General features: G+C 39.1%; 1 protein-coding gene across 1 annotated transcript in view; it reads right to left on the bottom strand.

The window, feature by feature from the left end:
* LOC149181362 (uncharacterized) overlaps positions 1 to 21765 on the bottom strand; it is a 52984-nt gene extending 31219 nt beyond the window's left edge. Inside the window, exons 1-2 of the mRNA XM_089414166.1 lie at positions 20442 to 21765; positions 17935 to 19754 (exon numbers count right to left, since the gene is read on the bottom strand). Of these exons, the coding sequence (XP_089270292.1) occupies positions 17935 to 19754; positions 20442 to 21765 (3144 nt within the window). The remainder of the gene's footprint in view (positions 1 to 17934; positions 19755 to 20441) is intronic.
* Between the last annotated feature and the right edge of the window lie 1270 nt (positions 21766 to 23035).

Here is a 23035-nt window from a genome sequence, read left to right as displayed (position 1 = left end):
TTTTGTTGACCATGGTTATGTTTTGATGTGTTTAGTAATTATGACATATGGTAAAATTGAATGCCATAAATTGATGGGTTGAGTTATGTGACAAAAAAGTACTATTGTGTTCATGATCCTTGAAGTATGATGTTACACCTGTCTTCTTCCCTAATCACCAGATCCTAACTTTTGATGAAAGTTTGATGCCATGTTCATATAACATGATGAAGTAGTTGATGCTAACATGTTATGAGAACGACATATATATGTTTTAGAACCTGATATAGTTCAATTCCATGATCTAATAGTTATGTTGAAGCATGATAGTATTATGATAGACAGATTGATGACTTGAATAATAATTATTGAAGTGGCTTCCCATTCAAAGGGAGAATCTCTCCATAATATCGTTACTCCTATTATCATTTGCATTATATGTATAAGAGATTATTTAATGTTGAAGTATGATTTATGGGCATGAATAGACAAATATCTGATATTGATTAATCTACATCAAAGTTTTGATCTAAGAAGAGAGATTTTACCCTTACTCTAAGCCCTAGTCACATGAAATCAAGCTTACAGGTGTGATTGTATCTTCTCAGCCACACATAAGCAAGGTCAAGGATGTGACTGTAGCCTCTCAACCACACAAAAGAAATCCTATGGGTGGGGTTATGACTACATGACACAAAAATGAAGTTTTTTGCATGAAATCAAATGTTCACCTAATGGATGGTTGTCCTACAGACATGGGGCAGACAACAGAAATTTCTATGAGCAGGGAACTTTGAATTTTTTACTATAATTTGAATATGTTGACTAAAATTGTGTTTGCAGGTGATCAGGATATGCATATTGTGATGTATCCATTGATGCTAGTGTATGAAAACATTTGATAACAGTTGTAAGAGTTTGACATGATTTTGTTGATTGATATAGATGAGCAGTGTTTGGAGTTTTGACATGATACTTGATAATGATTTAAAACTTTTTACTTGATATGTTTTTGGATATAGATCTCACTGTAATAGAAAATGTAGGATTTGATCTTATGACTAATGATTTGATTTGACAACTAATATTTTTCCTTGACAACAATGTTATATAGGCATAGTGACTTTTAGTGACTTATATTGGTATATTGGGTTGACATCATTAGCTTTGATTCAATGGTTGAAGTATTGACAGTTGTGATTCAGTATGAAGTAATCTCACAATAAATGGATGGAACCTACATGACTTATTCTTGGTGTATGAATTTGCATCTAGTGACTTGTATTATGATCATGAGAATGACTTGATGAAATTTGGATTGATATTGCTTGGTAAATGATAATTTGTTGATAAATAAAGTCACAACTTGATGTGAGCTCTACATGTCACCTAGTCTAAAGAATTTGTCACAATGATATTGATGAGTTTGATATTAGTTACGATCTGGCATCTAAACTTTGATAAGTTGGCGTAGTTGATTTGATTAATTGATTTGTGTAATGCTAAACATATTTCTTTGGTCAATCGTTATGATTGCATAAATCATTGTATGAAGCAAGCTCCATGATCCTGATATGTCTGCATTGATAGTTATATGGTGAAGCTAGGATGATTTTTTGATCCAAACCTCTACTTCAAAAGTGGTCCACGGTATGGATTTGATTTTGGTTTTATATACTGATGGTTTATACTTGACAGGAAATGAGCCTATGATGATCAAAGTAAGAGGGAGATAGCCTCTGAAAAATGAAATGAAGAATCATGACATGATGAATTATGTTCTAAAGTTGGAAAATAAAATCTATATTGTGAATATATTAAAGAGTGTTTGAAATGCAGATCCTTGGACACTCTGATTGAAAATGTGAAGAGATATTGTTGAACTTGACTTAGAAACCAAAAGTTGATTGAAGAATTTAGGTTCCATTTGAACACCTATCCATATACATATATGTTCATGATTTAGCCACTTTGTACATATTGAGTTTCTGCCGAGCTCTCTTCGTGATATTTGCATGGGATGATCTATTTTTTGGTCTAAGACATTCTTTCTATGATATGTGACTACTTGGATGTAATGATGATGATTGGGATCATTATTGACAAGATGCGCACATCTGATTGCTTCCTTAGTATGATATCTACCATGATGTTTTTAGATGAGAGATCCATAGCTTTCAGCACATCTGAGGTTGAGTACGATGTTGTTAACATGTCTAGATGTGAGGTAGGATGAAGAAGCTCTTTGGAAAGATGTTTGAGCAGGTTTTGGATATGAAATGTATACATTATGATGACAAATAATGGGAACTGATTGGTAGAAAATACCACATATAGAGGAGACTGGGACACCTTCATTGAGACAATGTTGTTGTACGAGACAAGCTTAGGCTTTTGGTTGACACCTCCTTAAGAGGGAGGATGACTATGGTATCCATTTTATGATATGTATATTTTTTTGTTCTAATATGATATTTTGATATCTTGTATGAACAAGAGGTAGTTGTTATTAAGAAATGATGATTACCATATATGTGCACGATAATATGTTGCTGATATAAAAAAAACATCACTAATCGAGGACACTGAGTCAACTCTTCCCCCCCTATCTGAGCTCACAGGGTGAGGAATTGAGATGGAGGGCTCGTGGGGTTGAGGGATCTTTGAATAGTAGGGTTTTAGATTTTGTTACCTTGTCTATTACCCATAGGTTTGGAGATGTTTCTCCCCTATCTTGGTCTTGGCAGAGTATACCCCAGTTGTAATCATATCCACAAGTTGGGCTTGTTGTGATTATCACTTCCCATGTGGCCAATAGGTTGAGAGTGTACTTGGGGTGTACAACCCAAGCTGATTATGATGAAGGTTTTCTACCACATGACACCTGAGGGTCATTGTAGGGAAGATCAGTAGACAATAGGATGGGTTTAGTATTAGCTCCCCTATATCACCTATTACTCAATATGGGGTCATAGATGTCTAGCTCCCCCAATGAGATTCTAGGTTGAGACATTCTTCCTGATATGGTTCCATTTTGAGATGTGCTCCCTGATGATATGTTATTTGATGTATTTCTGGATTGACCTAAGCTCTATGATGTTATTGCGGGTCATATATTTGACTCCCCACCAATGTTCCCGGGTGGTAGCATTGGGGTCCTCGCTGGCAGAGATTCCAGGTGGTAGCAATAGTTCCCTGATGAAAAGAGGGTGGTAGCTTAGGCTCCCCTTCGTTGAAAAATTCTTCTTCATTTAGATTCGATAATATTCAGCAAATGATCAGGGAAAATCAAGAGATTATTAATAAAGGGATGAATTGTGATTATTAATGACGATACATGACGATGAGAAACTTGAGATTGGATATGATTTGTTGACAGGATACACATGGCATGATGCAGGTGGAATTCTCCCTAGTTGAGAGGGAGTGTTAAAATATAAAATTACAGTCAAATTCCACTTTGGATAACTCACTTTATGGAGATAATTATTTCATTGAATTCATATTTTCAAGAGAACCAAAATTTACCTAAATATCACTCAAATTGGATAAGGGAAAGTGTACTTATGAAGAAAATCCCACATGTGCATATTTGATAAGGTCGACCCTAAAGAAAATTGGACACCCTTGGAAGGCTATAAATACAAGTTACCTGAACCTCATTTGGATATCATCATGAGACATTCTTCTATTCTCCTTCTTGGTTTTTGGATTGCACAAGTCTGAGGCATGTCCATGGAATAATGGGTTCCCTCGAAGACGAAATTACAGGGTTTGAAGCTCGCATCTTTGTTTTAGGGTTTTGGGCCTCTGTCGCAGCCATGACACAGGAAGAACTCAACCACAGTCACATGCTAACTAACTCATTTGTGTGATTGAATATTTCCAGCTGCATGCTCAATGCCTCCTCCATGCAACTGACATCTAGGATTTTTGAGTCTCAGTTGCAGATTGCAATCACAGACTTATAGGCTCCAGGGAGTGACTGGAACCTTCCCAGTTGCATGCATGTCTCATCCTCTATGCCACCGACACCAAAATTATTAAATTTAAATCGTTCAAAGATTTTGCTAAGTGACCGTAATATTCGACAGCTGATCGCAGACAAGGACAATTCATTATAAGCTTCAGAACCATAATTTTGAATATAAGCATTGTTGGGTTCATTTCATGGATATTGTGTTGTTGTTTTTTGTGGATAGTTGTATGGATGAAGATATGGATCATTGTACTTGATTTTGTTGAATCATTCAATAACAATCTAATAAGAAGAATAATTTGAAATGGTTTACCCATAGTGGGTTTTTCCCTAGTCTCCGACCAATCCTGGTGTCTCTATGTGTGAATGTTTTTCTTGTATTGTTCCTTTATGTTCTGTTGCATTGATGATGATGCTATTTTTGTTTCTATATAGTTTCATATGCTGCTGAGTAATGATGTAAATATGAATACTTTTATGATTTTATGGGATCAAATTAATGTGTTAATGAAGAAATTCAATTATCAAAGCAAAGAAAAATATATCTCTAAGAAAAAATAACAAGAGCTTTACCCTCACTTATTTTCTGAGTAGTACTAGACTTTTGGTGGTCCCAAAACTTCCAATGGGGAGCAGTGATCTAGAGGATCCAAAAGATGCTCAAAGTTCCAGAAAATGCTCAAAAATCAAATTTCTCAGATGCAGTTGAAACCAGGCTCAATGCGTAGTGCTCGTCGCTCTTATTCCAACACAACTTGAATAGGCGAAAATATACATTGTATGAAAAAGTTATGCAAGGTCAAATTTTAGGCCAACTAGGGCAAAAGGTCAAAGGTCTGCCATATCCCAAGGTTATATGTTAGCAGTAGCATCAACATAGTGCATCAGGATTAATATATATCACCTTGACGAGTTATGTATAAGGTTTGGGTGTGACATTCATGTCGTATATAGCGAACCCCGCCCATAATTAAAATATTTACGTTATATTTGGATATAACAACCCAAAAATCATTCAACAAATAACGCCAATTGTGGATCGAACCCCTCATTAGGGTCTTTATAACCTGAGTTCCCAACCATTGGGCCACAGATTCGATTTTTTGAATATTTTGTAGCGCATAGTCCTTTTTTATTGCAGACAGAGTCTGTTTTTGGCTTTTTAAGGCCATATGAAGACCAAATTGAGCATTTCAAGAGCCAAAAATGGGGTTTTGGGAATTCTAAACGCATTGGAAGCATTACTTTGATGATTTGGATATTGTAAATAGATGTACTAAGCATTTGAGCATCTTAATAAAGTGGTCATACTGGATGCGTGCCTGGAGATGTAGTCGCCAGCAAGGGTGAGCTTCATTATCAACTTGTCTTCTTTTTCTTTCTTCTATCTTCAGTCTCCATTCCTTTCTTTTGCTACAATTTTTTATCAAGTTTATGTGTTTTGTAAATTTTGATCCGTTGTATAAGACTACATAAACCAACTTGAAATTCATTTAGTAATACATTCATTTCATTTTTTGGATCATCAAATGATGTTGTTCAGGTCTTTGATGCGGTTGCTAAAAATATACATAATGTGGAATGCAAGAAAAGGGAGCTCCTCACCAGGGAAGAAGAAACATGGCATTTAATAATTATAGCTAATGGATTAAGGAGGGGGATAACAACACCAAGTTGTTTCATATTTTTTCCAACATGAGGAAAAACATGATTACAATCTAGTCCATCAAGGAACAAAATGGTACATCTTTCACATCCTTTCAGGATATTGTGAAGTTAAGAACCCATCATTTCAAGTCTCTTTTTACACAACTTGAAGGAGGTCCCATTCATGATATTTTAAAATATGTGTCCTTGTTTCCTCAATCTATATAAAATGTGATATGAAATTGATTAGCTGATTTCTTCCTCTTTTCCAAAATCAAATAAAACAAAACTTAGGACCATGTCAACACTTTGCAAGATTAAAAATGGGTCTTGAAACAACAAGTTTATTCAATCTCTCTTCAAACATGAATTAGTATTCATATTTAACTAAACATAATGAACATGTTAGAGTCGGTCTAGTTATCCCTCCGTCAGAGATCAAAGCTCTTTTGCATTTCATGATTAGGTGTCCCATCAGTTTTGATCAGTTGCATTTCGTTAGGCATGCCATAACTCTGATGGAGTGGGTTGTGTCACTCATTCCCCTCGTGCTTGGCACTGCTGGTTCAGGCCTGTTTATTAAAATAAGTCTTCAAAGGTCATTTACAATCATGTTTTAAATTTTGAGGTTGTAGGTCTAGGGTTGAGTCAATTTTGTCTTGAAAAGTCTTAGAAGACCAGCAGGCCAGAGGGATGTCTTTGATAGATCATCACTTCAATAATTTTCATCATTGTACAGCTGAATTAGGACTTCTCTTCAAAACTCTGTTTTGAAAATAAGTCGCCATCTCTTTTTTGTAAAAATTGTCAAAATTTTCAGTTCTTCAATCGTTCAAGTGCAGCCTTGGTCTCCTTTGCCAGAGCATATCAGAGCTATCCCTGCAAAAAATTATCAGAGAAAATCATTATTTCAACCAATTTTAAAGGGGAAACCAAAAAGGTCAAAGCCTATTAATTTTCAAAAAGTGTCAACAACCAAACATAAGAAAATGGGTTTTGGGTTAAGCAAAAATCAACAAGGAGTCTATATGAAGATATTTCTCCTCATTTGCAACCCATTCCACATTCCAAGAGCAAAGAGCATTGTTCTAAGGTGATTTTGTGAGTTTGTGAGCAAATCGGGCCGTTTCCAGGGCGCGCTACGCATCAGGTTGGGCGCGCGACGCACCAGTGGCGCGCTACGCATCAGGCAACAATTTTCAGTGTTATTTTACATGGGTGAGGCACATCAGGAGCGCGTGGCGCATTGGGTGAGGCGCGTAGCGCATTGGAGTTTATGCCCAGAACTTTGCCTGAAACACACTCAAACACCTCTTCTCACGCATCAAATCACAGGTAGGCTTTTATCCACGGCTCGTTCTTGGTTTTGAAGGATTTATGTAAAGAAATCATGCTATATTTGCCATGAAAAACCAAGTGTAAAAACCCTCCTTTTCCATTAGTTTGCTGAAAGGATTTAAATGCCAAGATTGCTGTAGGGTTTTCAAAAATAAATGGTGCCAAGGTTTTCCCATTTCCTGTGTTTCCCACCCCCTATATTCACCAATATTTTCCCCAATAATTCCTCATAAAACCCTACACTATTCTCCCTCAAATCCTAACCCCTCCCTTCTACTACAAACATATTTTTCCTACCCTACCTCATCCCAAACCCTAAAACTTAAAGATTTTCATGTCCCTTCCCTTCCCTAAATCCCCTGTTTTATTTCCATTGTCCCCATTTCCCTAATGTTTCCCCTTTCCTAACAATTCCCTTGTATATTTGTGTCCCCTTGGTCACAACATTTTGAGGAAAAGAAAAAGTCTACAGTCAATTTTGTACACAGTTGTATATCAGCATATAAATATTCAAGCTACCTTGTTTTTAAAGAACATGTCAGAGACCGAGTCAGCTTATGAGCAGGATTATGATAGTGATTCTACACCAGAGGTAAGTGTGCCAAGGAGGTATCACAAAGGTGGCAAAGGTGGTCGGCATGTCAGGGAGGAGCCTACTTCTTTGGCTCAATTGCAAGCTTGTCCACTTGCAATGGACTGTTTTCGGTATCAATCATGTTTTGAATACTGTGAGCGGATCTCACAAATCCAGCATCATCGGGAACTAGTCCGTTTATTTGTTCTACATTTGCAGGATGGTCATGTAAACCTTGCTGGAGTGAATTTCACCTTGTCACCCGAGATTATTGCTCAGGCCACTAGGATACCAAATGTAGGGGAGGAATGGAGTAAACGCCAACAGTTAGACAGATTTCACTATGAGCCGTATATTAAGCCCGAGTTTATAAGACACTTGACTGCAGTTTTTCCTTTCAGATTCCTAAGGGATGAGTATGCACCATTGATGAAACTCATCATTTCGATATTTCAGTTGCGAGGGCAGATTCTCACGTCTCTATGCGTACCATGTCCGTTTGTTGATGCATTTTACCAGGGTACGTATGATGAACATTCCATTTTTCATGTGTCGCAACATAGAGAGGATGGTGCCTTTAGTACAAAGGAAGAGCCCAACACATCAGCATAAGAGCATCTATCATTATGCATTGATCAAAATTGTAGTGATGCATCAGTTGGCACAGTATGGCATTACTTGGGAAGATTTCATCTCCCGTGATTTCCTTGCACCATTACAGCCACCTCCCAAGATAGTTCATGATGAGGGAGGACCTTCACACCAGCCAGACATTCCCGAGACTAAGCATATAAGTGCTCCTCCATATGTGACATATCAGCGAGGTCACAGGGCATTATTTGCATCTACACGACAAGTACTATCTCCACCCGGGGTGGAAGGGGTCTCGTTGACTTCATCGGCACAGCGAGTGTTATCTCCACCTCATGTGGAAGGGGCCTCGCTTTCGACAACAGCACCGCAGGTACAGGATAAGGGCAAGAAGCCCAAGCATGAGGAGGGACCTTCAGGTGAGCCATCCGAGTTTGTTACTATTCATGATGAGACAGCTTCAGAGAAGACCCAATATATCAGGTATCTAGAGTAGCGGAATAAATAGCTTGAGGACTAGCACAAGATCATAGAGCTACAGAACATCCGTGAGAATCGCCAAGCTGCCCAACATAGGCAAATTGAGTTCACCTCTCTAGAGCAACAGGTAAATGAGGATCGAGAGGCTAATCTCGAGAGGGTCAACATCTACTTGGAGGAACGGCTGAAAAGGGCTGATAGAGATCATGCATTATTGAAACACATGGTTATGCATTACAAGGTCTGGAACCTGGTTTGCAAGGCGCGAATTAGGAGTCTTAAGGCAAAATTGAGGAAAATGGTCAAGAAGCAAAAACGACAAAAGGAGCTAGATCGTCTTTGGATTTTGGCCGAAGCCTCTTTGATTGAGCATAGTACTTGATTGGGGACCCCCAGCCCAAATTTCAACAAGTTTGGAGAAAATTTTGAAATTTTTGTGTAAAAAACAGGTTTTTGGGCTCAACGCGTAGCGCGCCGTGCACTACCCTTAAGATTGGGAGGTCCAAATCACGAAAGGTTTGCATTTTTGGATTTGTCATGATGCAATACACCTGCTCAACTACTTCCAAGGCATTTCATCAAGGTTTGGGTCCCCAAAAGGTCAAAAAACATGCAAAAAATGACCTCACTGCCCCTTTTTGGACACATAGGAAGCAGCCTTGGGAGAATGAACTTTTGGAGGAGAAAATAGACACCAAATTGGAAAATTTTACTTGGGTTGGAAAGTAGACATCCATACCTTTCCAACGAGCTATCGTGAGCTCAATTTTGATGCCGGGAAGTGCCCCAAAATCAGGTGGAAAGGTGCGCTACGCATAGGGCTCAGGCGCGCTACGCATCGGGATTTTTTGCAAAGTTTTCATCTTCAGCTCAGGAAACGAAGCTAGTTTGACCAGTTTTGACTTGTGATGGGATTTTTCACCCTCCTTGATGTAATTAATGGAAATTTATGTTGACTTGACACTTATTTACCTATTCTAGATGATTCATTCATAAAATAGCAAAAATTTAATGAATGAATTGGTTTCCTAGCTTATAGAGGCAAGTTGTTTTGACTGCCTAGATTGTAGTGCTTTGTTTAGAATTGGTTGAAACAGCTCCTAGGATGATGAGCTCAACCCCTAGAGGCAAGGGAATGTGTTAGCTTGCCTATATTATGTATTTTCTTAGTCATTTTCAGGGTTGGACTCTTGGGAATAGCTTGATACACTATTGTACATATTTTATCTGCAATTTTGGCAAAGGATAGACCAGGGTTTTGCAGCACTATTTGGGATTCATGTGGCCTTATGTGTTGATGGTGTGTTTCTCTCAGTACTTGTAAGTTGTGTATGTGTATCACTTTCCTTATTTAATCTTCTGCAATTAAACAAATGAAGTGTTAAGGTAGAATCCATAAATTTGCTATGCTCTGCCTTTAAGTTTGTTTAATTTTCAATGTTTTCTTTAGTTTAAGGAGAATCCTTGAGACTTCCTTGTTCTCCTTAGCTCCTCACCTATCAGGTCTATTCATTCAATCACTTTAAAGGCATCAAAACAATCGCCTATCTTGCCCCAAGCAGACCTCTGCAAAAGTTGTGCCTCATCCCCGCACCTAAAATTGCCTTTCCCTTGAATTCAACAAAACTTCAAAAAATAAATTCCATAATCCTTGTACTTCATACCTAGCCTAAAATTAGTCATCAATTCAGTCATCTCGAGCCTCTTTTATTACCTTTTGCCGAGATTGATCGGAGAGAGCCCTCTCTTGTCCTCGTAGGGCTAGCTACGAGGTTGAGCGTGGTTTGATGTGGCCTCGAGTTTTTCCTTCCTCAACCTGAGGCAAATTCGAACACTAACATAGTGGCGACCATACTGGGGAAGAAAATGGTTTGCTTGTTGATGTCATTTGTTTTATAGCTATAGACGGAGCCTGAAGTTATGCCAGGTAGCCTTCGAAACGCTTTTGCTTTGCATTAGCGGAAGTAGATAAACGCTGCTTCAGTCAATCTCCGGTCTAGCTTGTAAACGTGACATCTAACTTGTTAATTACCCCAGTACATGTATCAAGTTCAGATCTGATTGTTGATGGTGGACAACGATCAGACACCGCAAGGCTGAAATCATTCACCTGGCGACTTCATTCACTGAAAAATCCAGAGATCAATGCTTCATGGTGACTTCACTGCAGGAAGATTAGTAGCTTTGAGCTTTTCAAAATGGATCGGGTTGAAAGAAGATATGCTCCCATGAGCCGAGATCACATCCCTGGTTTTCCAAATAAAATTCCGAAGGTAGATTGGTCAAGGAATTTGCCTACATTTAAAGATGATGGTAGGAAGGACGCTGCTCTACATCTGGTTAGATTTCACATGCATATTCGCAAGTTGAAGGTTGATTTTCCTGAAGATTGCTTGATGAAGATATTCTTGGCCACTCTGGAAGGTAAAGCCCAATCATGGTATGAAAGTTTGCCGCCTGCTTGTATTTACTGTTTAAAGGATTTTCATGCTATGTTCATTGAAAGATATAAGGACTCTTATCCATCATTAAATTTAGTTCAAGACTGTTGCAAGCATGCTTATAGTTTTATTGAAAGCCTTGAGAAATATTATGAAGATGATAATTTTATGGATGATGAGATCATGGAGGCTCTGTATGAGAATCCACTTCAGCAACATGAAGAGAACCTAGTGGATACCCATCAAGATGATCAGGAAATTTTGCAGCAGAATCAAGATCAGCAGGCTGAAGATGGTCATATGGTGGAAGATGATGAAAGAGAGGGTTCTATTTCAGATCTGCCCACAGAAGAAGACAACATGCAGGGTAGTCAAGATTCAATTTCAGAATGTGATTCAGTCAAGTCAGCTATTTCAGATCAACATTCAGATCATGATGACCAAGAATACCTTGTGCTGAATCCCATCAAAGAGAGCTCTACTGTTGAGATCATAGACAGAGTTTTGGATTCAGATGTTCATAAAAAACAGAATGAGATCTTTGTGCAAGTAAGTGATAAATCTCCTTTCAATAACTCAGTAATAAATGATAGTTTGAATGCCCTGTCATATGAAGATAATTATTGTTTAAGCAGAAGAAAACAAAAAGCATTGTCTCCTTTGTCTGAAGATGAGATAGATCTACTTTTGAGAGGTCTTGTTACAACCCAAGCTACAGCAGATTTGCAGTGCACACATAGTCAGGAAAGTGTTGGTGAAACTTCTTCCTCTTTTGAAAAAGATGATTGTCTTATAATCAGTTTTGTAGACCAGCAAAAATATAATTTTTTCTTTCACAAAGATGATAAGGTTGTCATGTTTGATAATCTCAAAGATTTTTTTTTGTTTAAGAATGACCTACAACACATTCACACCACAGAAGATCAAAACATTCAGGATTTCCATTCAGATTCCTCTTCATATGTTTCATGTGCTGAAATGTTTTTCCAAGAAGAGATCTGCTCATCCATTTGTTCAGAGTTTTTTGAAGCCTATGAGCATACTTTTACTGAAGCACATGATGAAGGCAGATCAGAATTTGAAACAAAGGACACCTTGTTCTTTCAGCAGGAGGTGGCAGTGGCAAATCTTCATGTTTTTCACGATCCTCTAGCAAGTTTGTTGCAGCCAGCAGTGAAAATGTTTATTACAGTGTTTTGTTGCAGCCATGGTCAACTATGTTTTTGGATGCCCAGTGATAGGTTTGTACTGTCCTGCAATACAAAGTGCATGTGTCTCTTCTCCTCTTTAGCTATCTCCAACATCCTTGTCAATTGTATTTTCTCCATCCGAAGAGCCAAAGTATGCTCCTCTAGCTCTTGGAGACTCTTTTCGCTTCCCATCTTGCAACTTGTTCAATTGGTTCTCTGATACCAAACTGATTTGAAATTGGATTAGGTGATTTCTTCCACTTTTCTAAAATCAAATAAACCAAAACTTAGGACCGTGTCAACTCTAGGCAAGATAATCGGTCTTGAAACAATAGGTTTACTCAATGTCTCTTCAAACATGAATTAGTCTTCATATGTAATTGAACATAATGAACATAACACACATAATCCATGAATGCATTAAGAAGAGCAAGACAAAGGTTTTTTGACAGAGTTCACCCTCCTAGGTTACATCTTCAGGACTATCAACATGACTAGACCACTCATATATTCAGAATCAATGAAGTACATAAACATTTGATGCAGGTAATTAAGTGGCTATTACCACTACAAGCTAATGTTCTCCTACAAATAACTCTCACAACAACAACAACTCAAAACATCTCCTTCAAAGATGACATACTTCAACTGAAATGATTTAAAAGACATCATGTGCATGCTTCAATTACACATTGAAACATATAAGAAAAACTTCATGATAAGAGAAGTTGAACTTGGGATGAACCTTGCTAGTTACAACTTCTATAGTAGCCTTCTAGAGGTGAGAGTACCCCTACAAGGTATTCTCCATGCCCAAAAACTTCCCAAAACTACTTCCAAACCCTCATTGATCCATACAAATTTAGTCTCAAACATATAAAAAGGCCCTATATATGTGCTCAAATAAAAAAATAGAGGTTACCAATGGATTCAGAACATCCCAAAACCCATAAGCAGCCTCTTTCTAAAGTCAATTTAGATAAAAATTCCAAACATTTTGAACTTCCAAGATCTCTCAACAACTTCCATGTTAACCATCCTAGAATTTGACATATACCTGGCTTGAGCACCCCAAAACCAAAATCGGTGCATAAACCTGGCCTACAACCCTGCCCGACAGGCGAATTGTCAGACAGTTAAATTGCCCATTAACCCCCACTTTTTGAAAAAATGTGTCATATGGGGGCCACGTGCCCAAGGGCTGGGACTAACTGCCTGCCCTCATCGGTTGGGCCCCCTACTGTCTTCTCACCTAGGCACATTGGTGCCACATATGACTGGGCTTGGTGCCGAAAACTGCGTGTGTTCCAACTATCAGAGGTGTTGGTCATGTGAGGGTCTATGTGAGCCGAGGTTAGCCCTCAACGTCGATCACCTGGGGCTAGCCCCCTCCGCTCCCCATTTATGGTTATATGGGTCGCATATGGCCCGAGGCTAGTCCCCTAAGGGCTGACCCCCCTTCCAACTCTGTCCACAATCCGCTTACCATATATTGTGTGGAATGTGACCAAGGCTTGGGGATGGGGCTAAACACTAGCCCATGGTCACGCCACTTGGTTCTCGTGGGCACAGTGACCAAGGATGGGGCTTAGCCATGACCCAACCCCCAAATGCGTCGGCATCAAAACTTATATATAACCCAAGGCATATATGGTTAAGTGACTCTGATGTGGTGTGATGGTAGAGGGTCTTGTTGCTTAGTGCTTGGTCCTTGGTTCAAATCATGTGGGGTTGCTTCGGCTGTCAACCAAAATTTTAGTATGATATGAGGAGGCCACGTGACTTCCAGCCATTGGCCCATGTGGCCCTCCACCATTAGCCCGACCAAATACAAAGTCAGCCCCAAATATAATAAAAAAATTTGAGCCCACCAATATTAATAAAAAAATCAGAGTCAATCAAAATTAATCATTTTTGGACCAATCTGGAGAGGCCAAATGCAGCCTGCCACTAGCCCAAAATGTACAGTCACTCTATCAATTCTGCAAATTTTTACCTGCTTGAGAATTCGATCAGAACATGATATAGGGAGCATACAATATCATATTTGAATTATTCAAGTTGTGTTGGATTCAGATCGTAGAGATCTACGCACTGGTACATGTTTCAAGCTCTATCGCACATTTTGAATTTTGAGCATAAATTTGATCACTTGATCAAAATGAGATGAATGATTCATTATTTGTGGAGGGTTTGAAGGGTGAGCCCTTGGAAATTATCTATTGTATGCAAAAAGGTAAGTTCCCCAATTTGGGTGGACTAACGATGGAGTTTTTCTTCAGTGTATTTTACCTCAATAAAGAGGATCTTCCTAAGGTTGTTATAAAATTGCAAGCCACAAGCAGAGTCTTGGGATCTCTAAAATCAACTTTCATTGCAATGATCTTAGAAGTTCAAAAAGTTGAATATTTTGATTACTTTCACCCTATATCTTGCTACAATTTGATTTAAAAATTAATATAAAAATAATAGACACCATATTAAATCATGTGCTTAGTGAGATTATATCAAAAGAGAAATTTGGATTTCTTTAAAATGGGAAAATGCATGACACAACCTCAATTTCCAAAAAATCTCTTCATTCCATGAAGACTAAGAATCTAAATGTTGCTACCATCAATTTAGGCCTCTCTAAAGTGCATTATACGGAAAATTGGACATTCATAAGGGTTGTACTAATCCATCTAGGCATGAACCTCACTATAGTGAACTGGATTATGGGGTGCATCCAGTCGATTAGTTTTTTTATATGCTCGTAAATGGGTGCCTTTCCTCCTTTTTTAGTGAATCTTGAAGGCTCAGGAAAGGGTTCCCTTTATCCCCCCCTCAACTTTCTCTTATTTTTTGAATAGTAGACTTGTGGATGACTCCATAATTAAAGAAGAAGTAAAAGGAGTGGACATATCTCGATATATAGCCATTTCACACCTCTTATTTATAGATGAATTTTTCCTATTTATCTTGGGTACCAGCCCTTTCTTCCAAGTCTTAAAGTGCATGATGTATCATTTCACATTGATTATAGGAATGGTTATAAATTACCACAAATCCTATATGATCATCCATAATATATAAGATGTGTCTTCCTCATATATCCACCAATTATTTCAGTTCCAGTATAAATCGTAGAAGGAGTGAAATAGTTAGGATTCATGCTAAAAGAAAATGACTACATATTTGATGATTGGATTAAAGCGCATTACAGTTTGGACCAATAGAATGCTATCTAGTGAGGTCATTTTATAATGGTTAAATCAGTCCATGAAAGTATCCTAGTGTATTGGACTTTAATTGCTTTGGTCCCTAAAGGAATCCTCAATAAAATCAGGAAGCTAAGTTTTTGGTCTCTATCAGGACCTGGAAATGTCTCATTTTTTACCTTATATTATCACTATCTATCCTCTTTTTTAGAAAAATTGAAGCCTATGTCTATACAATTTCATGATTTTTGGGTGTTAACTTGAGAAGTAAGTCTAAGTTACTCATTATTAAAAGTTACATAGGGTAATCTTTAATTTTCCTAAAATGATCCATTTATTGCATTCTTAAAAGTCTATTATCATTTCTAATCACCTGCCAACTATCATGTAGTGTCCATACTTATTATCTTGTACCTGTACTATTCTCCCTACACTAATGAAGGCCTCAGTGGTTTGGTCAAAGAGAAGGACTGTTGGACAAGGAGCATTAGTCATGGGTTGATTGACATAGTTGATGATCTTCCAAGATTTGTCAAGTATGAGGATATTGGGATATATGCACTCACTTCCCTCCTATGTTTAATAGAAGACTCGTAATGGAACCAACACTGCTCTCAAATATAACCCTTGCACCGAATGAAACAAATTGAGGATCAAGGAGATGTTGTAACAGAACACCATGGGTAGTCCTTTGTTGAAGTTTTCTTTCTTAGATGTAGGGCTTTGTTGCAGCCTGAGAAATGATAGTTCTATATAATGTAAATATGTAGACAAAGATAGGTTAGCAATACCCTTGTATATTGTTTATGTATTGTTATTTCTTTGGTGGATTTCGCTAGATCAACCAAGTCAAAGCCTTTTATCTCCATATGTAAGACTTATTTTAAATTTACATATAATACCAATGCCAAGTTCTATCTCTTTTGAAAATATAATATTTTTATGATTCATCACATATTGTGATTTAATCTTTCTTTAAGAGGGTGCGGGCTGGTTGGTTTGGGCCCAACCAAACTAGCTCGTCACTCCTCCAGAATTAAGTGTGGTGTGGTTTCTTTGATTTTTTTGTGGTGTGTATTAATTTGTCGATGTTATGGTTGTGATTTTATTTCAATCTTAACAAATGTTCTATTTCACCCTGAAATTACATGTTTGTGTTATATCATGTTTAAAAAATGAATGAGTAACCATAGAGTTGGGAAATGTTTGATGAATGAGTGAGGGATCTGTTCTATTATTATTTAGTGATGCAAGCATAGGCATAGTTCTTGAAAAAGGTTTTGATCCATTCTTGTTTTGAGCATAAATCCAAGTATAGGTAGAGCCATTGGTGTTTCATTACAGGTGTAGGAAGATTCTTGTATTTATTCTCTTCTTGTAAATCATTGTGAGTGCAGGAAAAATGCTTGTACTGGGGTGTTTCTATCTTTGTTTTAAGGTTGTTATAAAAATAGGGTCGTGTCTTGTTCTTATTCATAAGTTGGTGTGAGTATGAACAAACCACTTGAGATAATTTATTTCTGACACTGAGACATTTGCAAACATTTGGAAAGGTGAATCAAAGAATATATATCTCAACTATGTAAAACCATAGGGTATTGTTGAGTTTATCTATTCAAATCTCTTGAGTCATCTAGACTTGAGATCTGAGAAATCTTATTGCTTCGATAGCCTATGTGTTTGAAGAAATTGCAGGTTGAGGTCATTAATTTTTTTCCAGTGATTTGTAATGTGAATTAAAGCTCGAGATTTCATTCGATTTAGTATACATCCCTTGCATTAAGCATAAGAACTTGTATTTATAGTCTTGACTTTGGACTCATTATGTAAAGATTCTTTCCTGCACCAGAATATTTGTCACCCAAAGCAAATCAATTGTATTTGTTTGATGATTTGACTTATTTTTTCCAAAGGAAAAAATGAAACTTTTTATTAATATTATAAAAAGTTTACATTGCAAATGCTGAAGCATCACTAATCCGTCTGAGGGATTACCAAGACTGTTTTACAAAAAATTTCTGACTTATGCAAACACCTGTTTCTAAGGTGCTGAAGCTGTTCTGTTTACCTCTGAACCGAGGTGCCGTTCTTAAACTGAAAAACCAGAGGACTGTTGCACCAAAATTCCAAAACATGCCGGGCCTCCTCAACATAGAAGAAAACAGCCCGATATGCGGTAATGAGGTTTTAAAAGCCGAGATACAGTGCTGATAAGTTTATATGTAATTACAAAAATTTTGAAAAAGAAGAGTAAAACAAAAAAACTGCCAGAGTATTAGATAGTCTGATTATAGGGCGGCTGTTCAGATCTTCTGGTTTGGCCTTGGTCTTCTTCTATAATCTTCCAGCTGCCCAAATCCTGTTGTAGACCGTCTTTAGAAAGCTGGTCCGCTGATTCATTCCTTTCCCTGAAAATGTGGCGAAGAGAGAAACTGTTAAAATAAGATTTTAATCTCTGAACTTATCCCAGGATTTGTTTTAATAATTGGTTGCTGCATGTACTTTGTCCATTTACCCATCTGATCACTATTTGTGAGTCCCCAAAAATTTGAATTGTGAGGGTGCGCCTTTGAATGAGCCAACATATAAGGTATTTCAGAGCAAGGAGTTCAGCAAAGTTATTGGAGCCAGTTCCAAGACCCACGGAAGCTTTTAAGATATGCGATGGGGATTCATTAATGACTAAACCTGCTCCTGCTTTATTGTTTTGAGATGCACCATCGAAGAATGCCCAGGGGATTCCTTCTGTGATCTGCAATTCTGGAATGATTCTTTGGGGGTGGGCTTCCTTAGGCTCGGGGATACTAGAAAAAATGGCAGTGCTCTGACTTGCTGTGATAGCTATGGGAATTCCTTTATCCTGGAAAATACTCCTGTTCCTGGCTATCCAAATACCCCAGCTAATGATGAGAGGGAGGTTGCGCAGGTTCCCGTTTGGATGAGAGTGCCACCACTTCTGCCAGGCTTCTTGAACAGAGTTCCCATCCCATTCTAACTTTTTGTTCAATAAGTTCCCTACCTCGCCCCAAATTTTAATAGCTTCTGGGCATTTTATGAAAAGATGGTTTATAGATTCCGCTTCTGATTTGCACAAGGTGCATCTCCCAGGCCCGTGCATGAATCTGGTCTGCAGGATGTCCCAAGTTGGGATTTTGCTTTTTAGAATGCACCAGAACAGGATTTTTGACTTTGGGGGGCTCTTAAGTTTCCATAGCTGTTTTGACCACCACTCCGGATTTCCCCATCCTTTTCTTGACATAAGGAAATTATAACCACTCTTTGGCGCGTATTCCCCAGAGTCTGCATGGGCCCAAATTAACTCATCATGTCTATCATTCAGCCGGACATTTGTTCTGAAGAGTTCTTGAGTAAAGGTACTCCATTCATTCCACCATCTTTGCTCCAGATCCAATTCTTCACCATTCTTCCAAGCTTGACCCCAGATGGATGAAGTTCCCGGATTTGCCACTTGGCTAAGGTAAAGAAGCCCTTTGTCCTCTAACTGTTGAACCAGTTCAGGGGTAAGTGCATAATTTTCGGTACAGCCGACCCAGGGATCCTTTCCTATCTTTACCTTTTCTCCGTTCCCAACTTTCCAAGCTAGTCCTTGTTCGATCACTTTAAAAGACTCCAGAGTTGCTTTCCAGATTGCCGACACCTTCTTTTGGCTCTTGACTGGGTTCCTGATCCAAACTTCCAAAGGAGTTGGATCTATATATTTCCTTTTAACAGTTCTAGTCCAGAGATTTTCCATCTTAATGAGACGCCACCCTGATTTAGCTGCCAAAGAGAGTCTGAAGTCGGGCAAGCTTTTTATTCCCCAACCTCCCCAGTCTTTTGGTCTCGCCACTTTCTCCCATGCAACCCAAGGGAGAACCGAAGTTTCTTTGGATCCTGCCCACAAAAATCTGCTACAGATTCTCCTAATTTTTTCCAGCACACCTTTAGGGACCCAAGTTAGAGCTGCCCAATAAACTGGGATTGCTAATAGCACAGATTTTATCAGGGTCAATCTCCCTGCTCTGGAAAGCCATTTAAAACTCCAGTGCCTGATTCTAGCTTCAATTTTTGCAATTAGCCAAGACCAGTCCTCCTTCCTGTAATCGTTTGGCTTCAACCAGAATCCCAGGTACTTAAACAGGGATATCATATTGCACATTTCATATGGAAAGTACAAGCTGAACTGCTCCTTTTCTTGTCTGTTTAGCCCTTCCACAATGATTTGAGATTTCCTGGGATTGATCTGCATTCCGGTAGCTTTCAAAAAGAGGTCAAAGATATTTTTTAACTCCTTTAATTCATTTATGGATCCATTAGAAAAGACCAGAATATCATCTACAAAGAGAAGATGAGATATGAATAGATTTACTGCTGCCTCTATACCTTTTATCTTACCTTCCCTTCTGCTTTTATGAATCAGCTGGCTTAGACCTTCAGCCACCAAGAGGAAAAGCAGGGGGGACAAAGGGCAGCCTTGCCTCAGCCCTTTTTGTCCTTTGAAGAAAGGGGTAGCAGCTCCATTTATGAGTATTGCGTAACTAACATCTGTGATACACCCCATGACCCATCTGATGAAGTCCACTTTGAACCCGAGGTGTGTTAGGAGCAGGCGGATATATGACCAGTTTATCCTGTCGTAGGCCTTTGATAAATCAATTTTTATTACAGCTCCCTTCTTGTTTTTCATCTTTACACTGTGAAGGACCTCCTGTGCCACCCCTATTGCTTCATGAATTTGTCTCCCATTCAGGAACCCAAATTGTTCAGGAGAGATATGCCTTGATAAAATTGGTTTAATCCTGAGAGCTATCACTTTTGCAATTATTTTATAAATACTGTTGCAAAGGGAGATGGGTCTAAAGTCCTCGAAGGATTCCGGAGCTTCCTTTTTTGGAATGAGGGCTATGAAGGTTGCATTGAAAGGACTATAAATCTCTCCCTTTAGTCTTGATTCCTCCACCACTTCTGTTATTTCTTCTCCTATTTGCTCAAAGAAGTGCGAGAATAGCTCTACCGACCAACCGTCCGGCCCGGGGCTTTTCTCTTTTGCCATGGATTTTATGACACTTTCCACTTCCTCCTTCGTAACCGGCTCCATTAGGAAATCTGCATCTTCCTCCTCCACATATCTGTGAAAACATTGCGCTGTTTGGATTACTTCCGCAATGGTAATCTCACCATTGTCTTTGAACAAGGATTGGAAGTGGTTCACCCCGAGGGTTGAAAGAGCTTCAAAAGTCTTGGCCTCCCTTCCTTCTTCGGACTTTAAGTGCCATATGGTGTTTGCACTCTTCCTTCCTTTTGCATAATTATGGAAGAAACTGGTATTGTCATCCCCAGCTTTGAGCCAGATTGCTCTGCTCTTAAGCCTCCATTCTTCCTCTCTTGCCAGCAGGATTTGATTCTTGTGCTTTTCCAGTGCTACAATTTTCTCCTTTGATTCATGAGTCGCATATCCATCCGTCTCTATGCTTTCGAGCTTTTGGAGTTCCTCGTTTATCTTGGATAGGTCTTCATTCTGCTTTAGTTTTCTATCCTTTGCCCATGTAATAGTTGCCTTTTTCAGTCTTTTGAGGTTTTCCATAAATAAAAAACCTTTACTCTCTTGGGAACCTCTGGCAGGATGAATCCATGTGTCTTGGAACAATTTGTTGTATGATTCTTCTTGTAGCCAGGAGGCATTGAATTTGAAAGGAGCTGGAGGTTTTGGGGGGGCTTTAGAAAGCTCAAGATAAATCGGAAAATGGTCCGAAGGGCCCCCTTCTTCTACCCATTGCCTGAATAAAGGAATTGTAGCAGATAAAGCCTCATTAATTAAGAAACGATCTAATCTCTTCGCCACTCTGGCATCTCCAACTCTTCTGTTCCTCCAAGTTGGTTTCAGTTTGATGAGATTCGCTTCTATGAGGTTATTTGAGGCTAAGAGATTCATAAAAAATTCTGATTGCGGGTCCTCTCTTGCAGCAGGGCCCCAGGCTTCCGCTCTTCCTAAAGAGAAGTTTAGGTCTCCTCCCATCACCATATAGTTATTCTTCACAAGCGAGTTTCCCATCAAACCGTTCCAGAAGGGAATCCTTCCTTGACACGGCCCATAAATATTGATAATAGTTAAGGGGAAATCGAATTCTGTGGACTGGCAATCTATCCCCAACACCTGCTTCATTCCCCATCGGTTCCAGATCTTAATTTTACCTTCTCTGATTCCAACAGCCAAGCCTCCAGAGTGGCCGTCAGAATCCATGGCTATAAAAGACCATCCTGGAAGGAGAGCATTAAGCATTGATTCAATGTCCTCCCCTTTCCCCAAAGTCTCCTGAAGAAGGAGGACATCCGCTTTTGAGTTCATCACTAACTCCCTAAGGGCCAGTTTTTTGGGTTTACTGGCTAAACCCCTACAGTTCCAGGAGGTAATTATCATTTTAAGGCAGATACGGGGCTTTGCACTGCTCTAAGTGCCCCTGTGATTGAAAGTTGTTTCCCATCTGCCACATCGAAGATAGCCTGGACTTTGGCTTCAGAGAGCTTAGATTTTCTACCCCTTTTTTTCCCTGGCTGGCTCATGGATGAAGATGGATCGATGCCCCCTACAACAGACATGGAACCAGGCTTGTTTACTAGGGAGCGGAGATTATAGGGACATAGGGGTTGCTGGGCCTGAGCAGGGGATAAAAGGCAGCACCCATCACGGTTCAAATCCAGGGAGGGAATAGCAGCTGATAAGTTTTCAATAGATTTTTCCAGTTTGCCATCTTCCATCATTACAATTTTATCATTTAAATCAGAATTAAGGGGTTTAATGGATGGATCATCTGCTAAACATTTATCCAAACATTTGTCTTTATTTTCAAAGATAGGAAGAGAAGAGAGATTTGGATTTGAAATCGTACCCTTTTGATCCTCTACAGGCCTTGGAGATGAGCTCGATGGGGTCTCTTCAGCGGGCTTCTGTGATTCCCCTGGTTCCGGATCGGCATCATTTCTTTCCTTCAATGGTGCCTGGGTTTCTGCTTCCTGACCGAGACTCCCCTGCTGCATGTCTATATCCATAGGTTCGTCCTCCTGGACTGCGGGTATCTCCTTGTTTGGATGGAGATGAGGGCGCCTGAAGTTCTTTTCCGTCCTCTCCCTTGTTCTCTGAAACCTTCTCCACCGTCTTCCTAATGGACATTCCTTTGCCAAGTGCCCATACTCATGGCATCTATGGCAGCGAAACGGCAAATATTCATAGTCCAAGATTTGTTCGAATACATAATCCTTGTACTGAAGGATGATCTTTTCCGCCAATCCTCCACTGGGTTTAAGATTAACCAGGATCCGAGCCATTGCCCTGTTGTGAGTTTCCTGGAAGGACATGTCAGCCTCCAAATAAGTGCCTAGCCGATTCCCAATTGCCTTAAACACCGATTCAACCCATAGGAACGATGGCAGCCCAGGTGCTCTAACCCATACCGGGAAAACATCAGCCTTTTCGTGGTCTGCATCAAACATGGGGCTCCAGTTTTTGAAAAGCACCGGGATGTTCCCGAGCGACCAATGCCTCTTCATAACCCAATCTGCTGCCTCTTTGTTATCAAACCGGACAGAGAACCAACCTTTAGCTAAAGTCAGGACCCAGA

Source organism: Pinus tabuliformis, chromosome 3_2 (assembly GCF_031772625.1).
Source record: "Pinus tabuliformis cultivar Carrire ecotype Pingquan chromosome 3_2, CPIR1, whole genome shotgun sequence".
NCBI classification, from domain to species: domain Eukaryota; kingdom Viridiplantae; phylum Streptophyta; class Pinopsida; order Pinales; family Pinaceae; genus Pinus; species Pinus tabuliformis.
Note: the sequence above shows the minus strand (reverse complement) of the source record. Positions and strands in the feature narration are given on the sequence as shown.